Source organism: Diadema antillarum, unplaced genomic scaffold, assembly GCF_040938485.1.
Source record: "Diadema antillarum isolate AM-2024a unplaced genomic scaffold, OU_Dant_1.0 seq00001068_RagTag, whole genome shotgun sequence".
NCBI lineage: Eukaryota > Metazoa > Echinodermata > Echinoidea > Diadematoida > Diadematidae > Diadema > Diadema antillarum.
The window spans coordinates 275803-289472 of NW_027271893.1; the positions used below are offsets into that span (position 1 = coordinate 275803).

General features: G+C 37.5%; 1 protein-coding gene across 1 annotated transcript; it reads right to left on the reverse strand.

The window, feature by feature from the left end:
- Positions 1-7562: 7562 nt before the first annotated feature.
- Positions 7563-8534, reverse strand: LOC139743308 (forkhead box protein B1-like). The gene has a single exon (XM_071653802.1). The coding sequence runs from the start codon at positions 8532-8534 to the stop codon at positions 7563-7565; it is 972 nt and encodes a 323-aa protein (XP_071509903.1).
- Between the last annotated feature and the right edge of the window lie 5136 nt (positions 8535-13670).

Below are 13670 nucleotides of genomic sequence, written 5' to 3' on the forward strand. Positions count from 1 at the left end.
GATAGATAGATAAATAGATAGCGGGGGTATAAGACTCTTGACTTCAAACTTTCAAATAGAGCTCCCGAGCTAGCTGGAGTCCTGCTCACGTCCTCGGAGATGTTATACCCATAATGTCCGTCTTGATCCTTGTGTATGGTACCTGGTAACGCCTAAGGTATTAACAACGGCAGAGCCCTTTGGTTGAGCAGTTGCAACAACGCAAAAGCTTGCCCTGGATAAAGAAAGTAAGCCCTGATTATTGGGATTATTAAGTACATGTATAGCTAGTATTAGTATTAGTATTATTATTCGTATTAGTGTATTAGTATTAGTATTAGTATAAGTATTAGTATTTGTATTAGTATTAGTATTAGTATTGGTATTAGTATTAGTATTAGTAAATTGGTATTAGCATTAGAATTAGCATATTGCATTAGCATTAGCATTAGTATTAGTATCAATATTAGTATTAGTATTAGTATATTAGTATTAGCATTAGCATTAGCATATTGCATTAGCATTAGCATTAGCATTAGCATTAGCATTAGTATTAGTATCAACATTAGTATTAGTATTAGTATATTAGTATTAGCATTAGCATTAGCATTAGTATTAGTATCAATATTAGTATTAGTATTAGCATTAAAATTAGTTTTACTAATTCTTAGTACCAGTTTTATTATCACTACTGATATTACTAAATCATTTTATTATTTCTATGATTATGATTACTATTATTATTATCATTATTATTATTATAAACATTATTATTATTATTATTATTATTATCATTATTATCATGGTAGGTAGGTCTTATGATTTGTTAGTATTTAGATATCTAAAATTAGATTCTTATGATATACCTATCTTGTCCATTTTGTGTCATTCAACCAACAAACAACCAGCTGATATTTATTTTCACTGATATCTTCTTTTCTCATCAATCAGCCAAGTATCGTAGCTCGTGCAGAATTTCATTATCATCCTTATCGTAAATTATTGATGAGATCATAGTGTGTATTGCCAGCCCGAAGAGGATTGTTTCACCCTCCAAATGTGTACAAACTGTTCATGAAGCCAAGAATCCTTTACCGTCATTGTGGTCTCCATACCCCTTTCCTCTCATTATAACACAAAATGATGTTGCGGTAAACGTGTACTCCATGTTATTTCTTAAACTGGCTGTATAGCCAAAGTTTCATCAAATCGGACACAAAGCGAGAACGTTGATGAGAATAAACGTTCCCAGTTTTTATTCTCATTCCTCGTAAAAGTATCCATTCTTTCACATTAATTCAGCACTAAAAAAAAATGTGTATCATTGAGTATCAGCAATATTGTGTTGTGTTTGAATAATGTTACAATGCTGACTCTTTTTGGAAAGGTAATGTAGGCCTACTATCCCCGTCAAAAAAAAAAGTGATTTCATGATATTTTTGTGTAAAAACCAATAGGAAAGTTGTGAAGTGATACTATCATTACCTCATCCCATTTGCCTACAAATGCAGTTTTGACCAATGTCATGAATCATAGAAACATATGAAAGTGACGCAATTCCATCAATTTAGTCAAAGATTTTAGTTGAAAATTAAATAAATTTCATCGAGTTGAAATGCACTTAGAGTAACATTATGTTCCCGCCCATGGCCCGCATGCATGTAGATTACCGTAATTTTTGCCATATCTTGAGGCACAAAAAAAAAGATAAACAAAAAAATGTAGATCTTAGCAGGTTAAGGAATGAATGACAGATTTGCTAGGTATTACACTGTAAACGCCTGCTCAAAAGGAGGATGGAATACAGCTTGCCAAGCCCATCCTTGATTTTTTTTTTTCATTTTTTTTTAATGGGGGGGGGGGGGGCTGGGAAATGGGATGGGGGAGGGTCGATTTACCCCTTACCTACCTTCGACAGATGTATTCTGGGATCACGGTTCTCGACAGAGAGATCAATTTTCTAGTCAGTGACCCGCCTAACCAAACGAAGCGCGCCGATCGGGGACAGCAAAGTCTCATCACGTCTCTATTATCTCCCAATCAAAGCCAGGCGAACGGTCGTTGGGGGTGGTGTAAGCTGCGATTTCAATTAGACTCGGCTTGGCTGGCATGTGCGCGCGATGCGATGATACAGGACGAGACGAGCAATAACGTCCTAAATTAAAGGTATAATCTCTTAAGACATTGCGTATCAGTGACATCACCATGGGTGTACGCCTGTCGGGAATATCGGTCGGCGACTTTCAGAGTGAACGTACTCAAATCGTGCATTATAGTGCCTTCATGAAGATAATGTGCGTCTTGCATGGGTTGTGACCCAAGTTCGATGTAACTCTAGTAACCTTATATTGACAATTATCATAAAACGAGGGAGTGTGTCAGTGTAGTATCACTATTATACTCTGTATATATGTATACAAAGAAAGACATCAACTATCTATAGCAAACAATATTTGTTCATTGTTATACATAACGCTGTGTCCCCATGTCTTTGTTTGTAGATGATAAAAAAGAATTTGCTGTAGCAAATCTTGGTGTTCATTGCAAGTATATGGTCGCTGCTGTCTTGTAATATTCAACTTCTTAATGTTACCAAAATTCAGTATTTCTAGGATGCACTTCCTTTGTCGAATTATCTCAGCAGAACAGATTATGCACATAGATAAAAGAAGAAAGCGGGAAGTCTGTTCCGGTAGTTGACCATAGAGATATTATATGAAATCTATTTTTATGGTATGAGTTCACGGGAGAAAACTTGTTGTCTGCACAGTTGAATGAAGTCGCTGTACATGAACGCTTACAGAAGTTGAAAGAATGTATTTGGACATAATTTGTATGAATGTCGATCCAGCAAGAAATTAAGTTGTATACCTTTGGCATAACATTTTCTTCATGCTGTAACCAACCTAAAAAAAAAGGGGGAACAAAATGAAATTCAAATATGTACAACTCAGAAGTAGTTGAAAGTGACTGCATAATAGGTATTAGATAATAATAACTCGTGAATAACCCTGAAGAAAGCATTTGCAGCTTAACAACCTAAGGATTTTTTTTTTCAAACTGCTTCATTTAGCATAGCATTTTTTTTAAATATCTAGATTCAACCTGAATTCAGGTTTTATTTCAAAAACATACCTGGGCATGTAAAATGTTCCTGATGTTGAAGAGCAAATTCCAATGTCTTTGCTGAATTATCCACGATAAATTAGAAATGTTGTGGTTATCAATTTCGTACACGAACGCGGCGACATCCGGCCTGATATGTAAAAGCTCATAAAACACTGCTAAAAATACAGTAATGCATTCATAGACAACATGGAGATAGATAGACATAGATAGATAGATAGATAGATAGATGGATTGATAGATAGATAGATAGATAGATAGATAGATAGATAGATAGACGATAGATAGATAGATAGATAGATAGATAGATAGATAGATAAATAGATAGACGGATAGAGATAGATAGACAAATAGATAGACGGATAGAGATAGATAGATAGATAGATAGATAGATAGATAGATAGATAGATAGAAAGAGAGAAGGAGAGAGGGAGAGAACAGTTGCTCTGGCTTTAGTTTATGACTTACTTGAGAAAATTTCATTTCAACTTCAAATCGCCTCTTCCATCTTTTCTTATATGGTAAATCTTTTGTTTTCAAATAGAAATTAAACACATAAGCAGATTTTTTTCATTATCATTTTGTTATTGTTATGATCGACAAAGTAGGAATATGCCAACTTGATTACAGTCGTGCCATTACAGCTATCGCTTCAGCAATCACAAAGATACACCAAGACAATCAAAATTGACACAAATACTTGGATTTCTTAAGCTTTCACTTCACACTTCACTTTTTTTTTGCCAGACCTATAGATTGCTCAAACTCATTTAATATGCAAGTCAGTTTTTCATTGTAGTGTTCTTGATTGTGTGTGGAAATTCCGGTAAAGTATGACTATGATAACAACACAACTAGCTTTTCTAGTGCTACTTGCATATAGCTGATGTGACGTTTTTGCTATAATATGCCCTGCGTTGCGTGAATGAGTAAGCTAATTTTTTTCACAAATGAGAGGAAGGTGATAGCAACAAAGAAGCATTTCATTTTGTGAAAAGCTGAAACGAGATGAACAAGCTAGAGAATTCGTCGTTAACATTACCCGAGAAAACGAACAGAAGTTCTTAGATTGGGCCAGAGCTCTTATGATAAATATTTCTACTTTTATGAGGACGTCCTCCTACAAATCAGTATCAAAGTTCAATTTAATAATGTGCTAGAGGGCATATTTGCGTAGTGTAATTATCACATCACCTTAATTCTATCAATATAATGTTGAAATAGATATACATACAAACATGAACACACAATTACACATTATATATATATATATATATATATACTGTATATATATATATTTATATATATATATACATTTATTTATTTATGCATAACTTTTATAGAGTCTATTTACCCACAGTGATGACTTTTGACAACACTGATCTTGCTTCAGTATTTAAGATTTATGCCAATTCATACACCGTAACTTTCAAATAATACTACAACCTCCATTTTATTTCGCAGGGATCAAAGACGAGTAACCGATACGCCGGCACCGTAAGCTGCTCCTATATCCCGCGAATCAGTGAAATTATTGTGTATAAATAGCAACTTGTACGTATTGTTGTACCGGATTATCACTTCTAGAATTTCGCGGCGAGGGCAGAAAATGTTAGACGAACTTTGCAGTGACATTTTAAGTATTTTAATCAAGCTTTGAGGGTGTAAAAATTGTGATTTCGAGCTTTACAAAAAAAAAGGGGGAGAAACGGCAATCTGTTAAGGAAAACCGCAAACGCGTTTGCTTACTTTTCCGATTTCCATATCATTAACCTGCAGAAAGCTGTGACCCTTTGATCATTGAAGTTAGCTCAGAATTCCCTGAAATCTAAATCGTGTGTGTGAAAGAGTCTATGAAAGCTGAAGTTATAGCTTGCTTTTTTTCCCTACAATTTCGTTTTTTGTCTGATGTTTGTATTTGTATTTTTGTGATTGTAACTTGTCACAACTCCGTGTCGACGAATGCAAGTACACAGGCAAACAGCGCGATAATCGCCTACCAATGAAATATGAGATTACACACACACACACACACACACACACACACACGCACATACACACACAAATAATTACCACTAGTATTGTTATTGATATTATTAATCCTAAATGATCTCATTAGATTCATGGACAAATGCAAAAGATATTCTGGATATAGACTGCATGCTACCCCTGTGTAGTATCCGTGGAATATTAATGAAGTAACTTGTTCATAATAAGCATGAAAAGTTTCCTTTCACTGAGATTTGTAGCGTAAATCTCTAATTGGGAATAAGACAAGAGTTCCGACTGTGAATTTGTACAATATACTTATTCACAAATGAACATCTGGTCATCCCACCTAAATCACTAGTATCCTGCAGTTCTGTGAAGACTATCTGACCGTTAATAATATCCCATGATATCGATCGATTCAGTACTCTTTCGCCTGGACAACCTCATAATGCGCCGGGTTCACTTGGTCTTAACCGCAAGATGAAGGATTTGTCACGTTGATTACTTCTCTAGTTTCATAAACTGAAATATGAAAAGCTTTGATAAAATGATTATATTTGTATAGTATCATATCAGAGCTTGTACGAACCAAGTACATCGTCTCAATGAGCCATGATTTCCAACAAAGTTTGTTAAACTGCACAAGCAAAGCTGCCGATACATCACGACTGTACAGTAGATAATACCACTTTGACACTATAAACCCAACAGCCGGGACACCATCTGACTGGTGACTAGGTTCCCCCCTCATATCTTACACAATATATCTCAGTGGAGAACATGGCTGTGATTGTATTTTCTGATGCGGAATAATTCGAAGGTCTTCACGTTATTTAACTGTGAAAACAAAAACCCACAACTTTGATAACACAGCAGACATAACAATTTCTTGGTGGTGTCACAGTAGCTATAATAGCGTTGCTTGATTGATCAACTTTTCATATCAATATTTCTTACGAGAGTCGGTAACAATGTCAGAAATTGTTGTATTTGAAAAAAAAGCATTATCCTTCACTGAATCAGTCATAAAGTCACTGCATCGTATCATAATCATCATCATTCACATGGGATTTGAGTTGATATGCGTTGCCAGCTGTTATTTTAAGATTAAGAATCTCATTCTGATCTCCCATTGCATTTAGTGCACCCAAATGACCTCTTCATTGGTCTCGCCATTCCCCTGCTATCACAACAAATCAACATAGCAATGGATAATTTCACATCACTGGGTAATTTCTCCTTGGTTTGCTGCGTCTTTTCTATTGTTTGTTTAATTTTCTCTTGAGAAGAAATTCAACCATGTCTTAAAAATCTCAACTACATTTAATTTGAAGTTGTGAGAGCCATTTTCACATTAGGCTGAGTAGGTATCACAACTCAAACAACAACAGAGCGTAGCTATTTACGTAGAGCGGGATAGCAAAGCTGAAAATGAAAACGCTGCATGCGATTATTTTTGTTTTCATATTGCATGGGTTAAATACTTTATTGACGAGCATGTTTTACAAGACGTTTATCATTCTATCTCATTTTTGTACAGGTCATAATACGTGTGGCAATAAAATTTGAAGACAAAAATTAACACAGTCATACCCTATGGGTTTCAGTGACAAATTTACATTTATCTGGCTTTGAGAAATCTACACGTTTTGTTCAAAGTTTTTCGATGACGTTCATACTACGTCTTGTAACAATTCGTATCAAAATTCGAACATGGATGACGATACAACGAACACAACAGGTGAGCTTAAAGCATTTACATTCATCCGATTTCTCTTCACTGGAAAATCTCACCACTTCAAACAAAGTATTTAGGCATAATCGTAATAAGAAATGAAGAAAATGAATACAAAAGGCGAGGTTAAAACTCTAACATCCATTTAAGTTTGTTTGTCGGGAATCTTGATAATATATCACGTCATCTTAGAGACAAGCATTACTTTGGCACAAGCGAGTATTCTAGAATGGTGTGAACTAAGTGCATGAAATAAAATGAACAACTGTCATGCTGTTTTCCGATCACCACTAGTAGAAAATACTCGTGGCAAGATAGGTAACATTAAGAAACATTGACATTGTATTTTGTTTTCTAGACATACTATACACTTTTAGTCACTGCTCATAAAAGCTATAATCAAGTCCATTTTTCACAATGAGTCCTCGTGCCACGTAACGGATTTCAAAACAAGTGATAGAAAGACATATTTAACAATGAAGAGATTGAAAACACTCATTGACAAGAATACACACATTGGCAATAGGATAATCTTCTTCAGATTTGTAAATACTGCTGTTGTCTGTTTGGCCTTAGTCACAATTTACTATGGCTAAGACTCTATGTGTGTTGGCCCAGGCATTCTTAAATAGTTCTACTAATCTATGCTTTACCTGTCTTTTATGGGATTTTCACTCAAGCTTTGTTGCGACAATCCAAAGTCTCTCCCACTGGAATGTTTTGGTTCGTGTTACGCTTTTATGCTGTGTTCTGTATTGTCTCGTCTGGTTAGTGGGATGACACAACCAGGTGGAACTGGAGAAAAAAGAGCTGGAGAGCACTGGGCTGCAATCCCGAAGCCATGGAACGCCGGCCTGATGGGGACAGGCACGGCCGGTGTGTGGCTAAGCAAAGGCCTGGGAAGCAAGTTCCTCATACGAGCAATGCATTCGGCACAAGGCGGCTGGTCACGAGATGGTCCACAGCACAGCTCACCAGCCGTCGGGCGCGACAGGGGGAGGTCCTCGCACCAAACTGGATTACAGCCACCTCGCGACTTCCCCAGATCGATAGCCTCCACGGGTGAGTTCCGGCGCGGCGTAGGGGGAGTCGTCGGTGCTTTGGTCGCCGAGGGCTTGAAATCCGGCGAGATAATGTTCTCGATTGTGAAAGACTGTTTACTGGATGTCGTGGTCGTTGAGGTTGGGGTAAGCGGCGAGCTCGGCAGCGATGTGTAGCAGGGCAGAGGCAACTTTTGGATAGCGAAGGGAGACGCGGGTAGAATCGGAGGTGGGTAAGGCGGCAGACCGATTTTCGCTTGCTCCTGGAACAACTTTGCCGAGTCGATCTGCTTGATCTGCATGTTGTGGTCGATGGTGGCAATGCGCGGAGACTTGAAACGTTTCCGACGTCGCAGAAAACTACCGTTTTCGAACATATCGGCGCTCATGGGGTGCAGAGCCCAGTAACTGCCCTTGCCTGGCCGGTCGGGGCGACGGGGGATCTTGAGAAAACAGTCATTGAAAGACAAGTTGTGGCGCAGAGAATTTTGCCAGCGTTGCGTGTTTTTTCGGTAGTAAGGAAAGCGGTCCATGATGAACTTGTAGATTTCGCTCAACGGCAGCATCTTTTCGGCCGAGCTCTGGATGGCCATGGCCGTTAGAGAGATGTAAGAATATGGAGGCTTGGCATCACTGTAAGTGCTTCTGGCCGGGCGAGGCATGGCGTCAAATATGAGAATTCCCTGTTCCTGGCTGCACTTGTTTTAAACTCACTCCGCGCCTTGCAAAACGTCGAAGATTTTTGCTCAATTCAGTTAGATTGTCATAAAAATGTAGATTGCTACTTCGTACAGCGAGCGCCAAAAAACACACACTATCAGCTGTTAACACACTGAACAAGCAGTTGATAGTTAAGTTAAAGGCTCAAGAGCAGTCGCAATTGATGAAGAATTCCACCAAAATTTACCGCTACCCATCAAATCGAAATTCAAAACAGCTTTGATGCACCACTCCGAAAGTAATATGAAGAAATGATGGAACTGTCAGCAGTCATACACCTCTACAAAACTCTCTCCGTTGTTGTGTTTTCCACGAGAAGAGCGATTCGACTGCTCTCAGCAACAGCGTCAGTAGCAAGAGTAACTTTTCTCCCGGTCCCTCGGAATTAAAATTCTTGCACAGTTCCTTTCTGCGTTTTTCTCTCTTTCTCCCTTATACCAACGCTGCCGTACAGGTGAGACGAAGTTTGCCGGGCGCTAAGTGGCAATAAGTTTGTTCCTGTCGTATGATGATCGGAGCCGAAGCATACGCTCAGAAGCAAAACATAATGCAAGTATTGGATTGGTGTACGTGTGTGTGTGTGTGTGTGTGTGTGCGCGCGTGTGTATTTGAGTGCTTATGTATATCTGTGTATGCTACCGACAATGTAGTGGTGGTTATTACACACACACCCTCAGCTTCTGTAGCTCCATGGTTGGGCGGTACTTTCACAGTGTCTCGGCCGCCTGCACAGTGCTGAGGACGCTGCGTGATACCGGTACACTGGTCCACCTCTCGCACCCGCTCATTGTTGCCCCAAACACACACAGCGCAGACAGACTGGCACCAGCCCTGTCAATCACGCCTCTCGTCTGGGAGAGAGGGGCGTGGTTTGCCCGACAAAAGGTGGCTGGGCGGCGTGAGCACATCAACGGTTCCTTTTCCCGGCTGCGTTGAAGTGTTAATAGGTAGGTAGAAGTCTGATGTTTGAATGTATTGTTCATTTCTTTCACTATCATACTCATCGAGTCATATCTTATCGCCTTATTTCCATCTCTTTGCTGGCTTTGCTGTTCCGTTTTGTATTTTCGGTCTCATTGGCCAAACTGTAAAAAACGAGCGAAGACGTCGAAGAAATTTGCAAAATCTTCCATAATCACCTTGCGCATATTAAAACTAGCTTGTTTAGTTAAAGTTCAGTTCGTTTTCAATCATCAATAGGGCTACATATTCATATTTCAGGAGTCACATCCGAATGGTGTTGACGACATTTTGTGTATAAGTGCACGTGAGTGTGTGTTAGTAACACTACTGTGTGTTGTTGTTGTTGCCTTCTTTATTATCACATTTTGTTGAAAATCGGCTTAAGGTGAATGGGAAATGCTTGTGTATTTGAAAAGATGCGGATTAACATTCGTGATCTGCTTCATCTGATTTATTTCTTGGAAGAAAGTGAAAATGCTGGATGTTTAGTTCAAAAAGTCAGAGCAAAACGCGCTACACCTTAAATGTATAAAAAGATTACACTGCATCATGATTTTAACGGGATTTTAGAGGGAAGTACTCAATGCAAGAGAGAGAGGGAGAGATGTAACTATTGCGGTGGGTCTTATTTTGCAAAGTACTGTCGAGCTAAATGGCAATTAGGATATGTCAAATCAACAATGACGAGTACATAAAAAATAGTAACGACACCAACACAACGGATAATGATTAGTCCTTCATTGGGTGAGTTGCATACAAACCCCTTCCCTCTCCCCTCACCCCCATCCCCCCCCCCCCCATAATTACAAGTGGAAGAAATCCGTTGTTCGCAGGTTTGTGCCGAAAGCTGGCGCTTTGTCCAACGTTTTGCTTTCGTTAACCGTCACCTAAATTGTTCTCCTTTCACGATCCCATCTTTTTTTTTTTTTTTGGTCTTCTTTTTCAACTTCAACTATATAGGGCCTATTATGACGGATACACTTAAGACTATATCACGCACGCATACAAACACATGGACATTTTCAATTCAATTTGAATGAAATTCTATTTCCAATAACACATGTTTGTTGTCGATACAGATTCAAAGAAAAACGCAACGTAAAAAGTATTATATACCCCCCCCCCAAAAAAAAAAAGAAGCATATGTTATGGAATTAATAGTTCAAAATAATTGTGTTCACGGAAAAGAGGGCCCCACGTATGCCGGGGTGTCCGTGTTATTGACTTGGCAAAGCCCTATGGGCGAAAATTCGTCAAAACTACGTCTCTCACGGAGTTTTTATATTGAACTACTGTTGTGAATATATATATATATATATATATAATTTCTCAATAGAGTTTTAGCGATGATTCAAGTATCAAAGGGAGCAAAAGACCCAAATTAGGAAAATTGACGGGTTTCCAACTTTGATGGGAATTATTTACTAGTTGAGACTCGCTTAAAGTTTACAATGTCAAGAACACGTCAAAGAGTACACAAACTTCATTCAAATCATGTTTCCTGGCCATCGGGCCATTGATCATTTTTACCAAAAAAAAAAAGAAAAAATGTATAGCTTTTCAGGAAAAATTACTCTCTATATTTTTGCATCTAAAATTTCTGCAACAATCATCAAGTACGTGTTAAATACCATAGGTGAAAAATCATAAAACCGCCAACAAGAATAAGATTATTATAAAATCATGACATATAAAAAAAAAGTATATTCAAATATTGAATGTGCAAAGTGCGCAACTATATACACTTGTAGCAAGAAGACAAAATAATAACGTTACTTAGCACAAGAAAGTGTGTCCATGACATTGACAAGAGGCACAATGACGTCAAGTCACCGGAACATTTTAATTCATTTATGAAAAATGCAGAGTGCAATTTTTACACATGGAAGTGCATAATTCTTGCGAAGCAGAAATGATTTTTTATTTAGTGGTAGGTAGTATTCAATTACCTCGCTTAAAACGCATTTGTTCCAGTTTACTGATGCTTTTCACACTGTGATGTGAAGTGGAGAAACATAAATTCATTTTCCATATCTTCTAATTCCTTTTCTCTATCAGCGGAAATTCGGCTACATATGCAGTTGATTGTGCACTTTCAAAAACTGAACAAACGAATGACCTATGTTTCTGTCCATAGCACGTGCTTCCCTATCACGTCAAATATTTGAACAATTTATTTAGTACCTTCCCCTTCTTCTGATTTCTTGTTCATAAAAGTACGAGTCACCCCGAATAGATGAGAATTTTGTTTAAAATTACACATGCGCAGCACAAAGGGGTTACCCGAAAAAGGAGTGCAATAAAAGTATTTGCTATCTAGATATGATAACGCGACTGATATCACGCCGTCGAGCGTCGCTCACCCTGGGTTTTCATTAAAGTGCAATGAATAGAAATCCGATTATTGGTTCTTGGACATGAAAACACATTGGACTATCCCTCCCGTTTGCTCATCTAACAGAGCTTACGAGATTCTAACGGTGTTTATTATGTAATAGGTTAAAAAACGTCACGTCTCTGTAGTGACTGCCGCATATACGCCCTTTGGCAATCCAAGTCTAACTAGGACATTCCAGGCAGCAAACATGTTTTTATTACTGCTGCTGCTCCGGGGTCGTTGTTGAGACAATGATAAACAGAGAAATCATTATGAAAAATTCATACCGTCTTTGGCTACCATGGTTTGCGAATATGGACCGCGGTGAGATTGGATGAGTCGAAAAGCTGTCTATAGCACAAAGAGATACCAACCAACACACCCGAAAGTGCAAACACCACTACGTGTATATAGGAATATATGTATATATATATATATATATATATATATATATATATATATATATATATATATATATATATATATATATATATATATATATATGTGTGTGTGTGTGTGTGTGTGTGTGTGCGTGTTAAGTATTTCATAGTCCACATCACAGACTCTGTAAATCATTTGACAAAGGGCAAGGTGCCCTAAAACTTGTGAAATGAAAATAAATTGATGGTGTTCTATGCGGTATGATAAGTTTCCGGAGTAGAAGCGCTTTGTTCTCTTGCTATCCCTAATCCTAAAGGAAAAGCGAGGAAGAAAAACAAAATGGAGTGGGGAAGGAGTTTTGTTGTTGTTGTTGCTTTTTCACACTTTCATGAGCCCTCCATTTCAGGAATCTTCTCTTGAATTGTTGTTTGATTTATACACATATAGGTAATTTTCAAGAAAATAATCAGTACGATATCGACAATCCTGCTGTGAGTGGTTGATGTATTGTAGTAATCATTCTTGGGAGGGATTGAAAAATATCATACTGTAGTCTAGTAAAATACATTTTTATGATTCCCTAAAATCTACGTGTTTGTATTTCATAGGTGAATTTGTATTCTCACCTGCTCTCGACTGACATCTGATATGAATACTGATGGATGATGTTACTATCAATTAAATTACCATTCGCCTATCCCAGTCGGAAATTGAAGGCAGTCAAGCATATACTTCTGGTTTGTGAAAAATTAAACAATAAACTTTGCATGTTATTCAGAGTCATGTGAATGTTTCCCACTTATTATGACCAACGAACTTTTAGAATTTTGCGTCTAACACGTGAGATAAAAAGGAATATGACCCGCTAACTTTTTTTTCCTTTTTACGTTTTGCGTGACGACCTGTGTGTCTCAGTGTATAACGTTGTTTTATTACCATTCCTTGTACACATGGCTCAATAAATAGTGTGTATACGTTACATTGTTATGTTATTCTAAGGTTACATGTTCTGGCACTTTAAAACAAGTACTGTTTACGATATGCTTTATATCATTAGCATCTTATAGGTATTGCTATCGGATAAGTTTTACTTTTGTTATTGGTATTTTGTTCTTTTAAGTAGGTCAATCTTCATTAGATTTTTATATACATTTTTAAGCATTGCAAAGTGTGCGTTGTTCTCTCGTTATATAGTCATCCGTATATACATTTTGTATCATTATTCATGACTTGTACTTTTTTTCAAATTGTTTAACAAAATGAATTGACAAAAGCATACTTTGTATTATGTATTACTTTTTGTTTGATGGAAAGAACGTATAATTGAATTGAACTGAATTAAACTGAACTTCATACT

Excerpts from the sequence above, each read along its gene's own strand:
- LOC139743308 (XM_071653802.1), bottom strand. The coding sequence starts at position 8,534 with ATGCCTCGCCCGGCCAGAAGCACTTACAGTGATGCCAAGCCTCCATAT.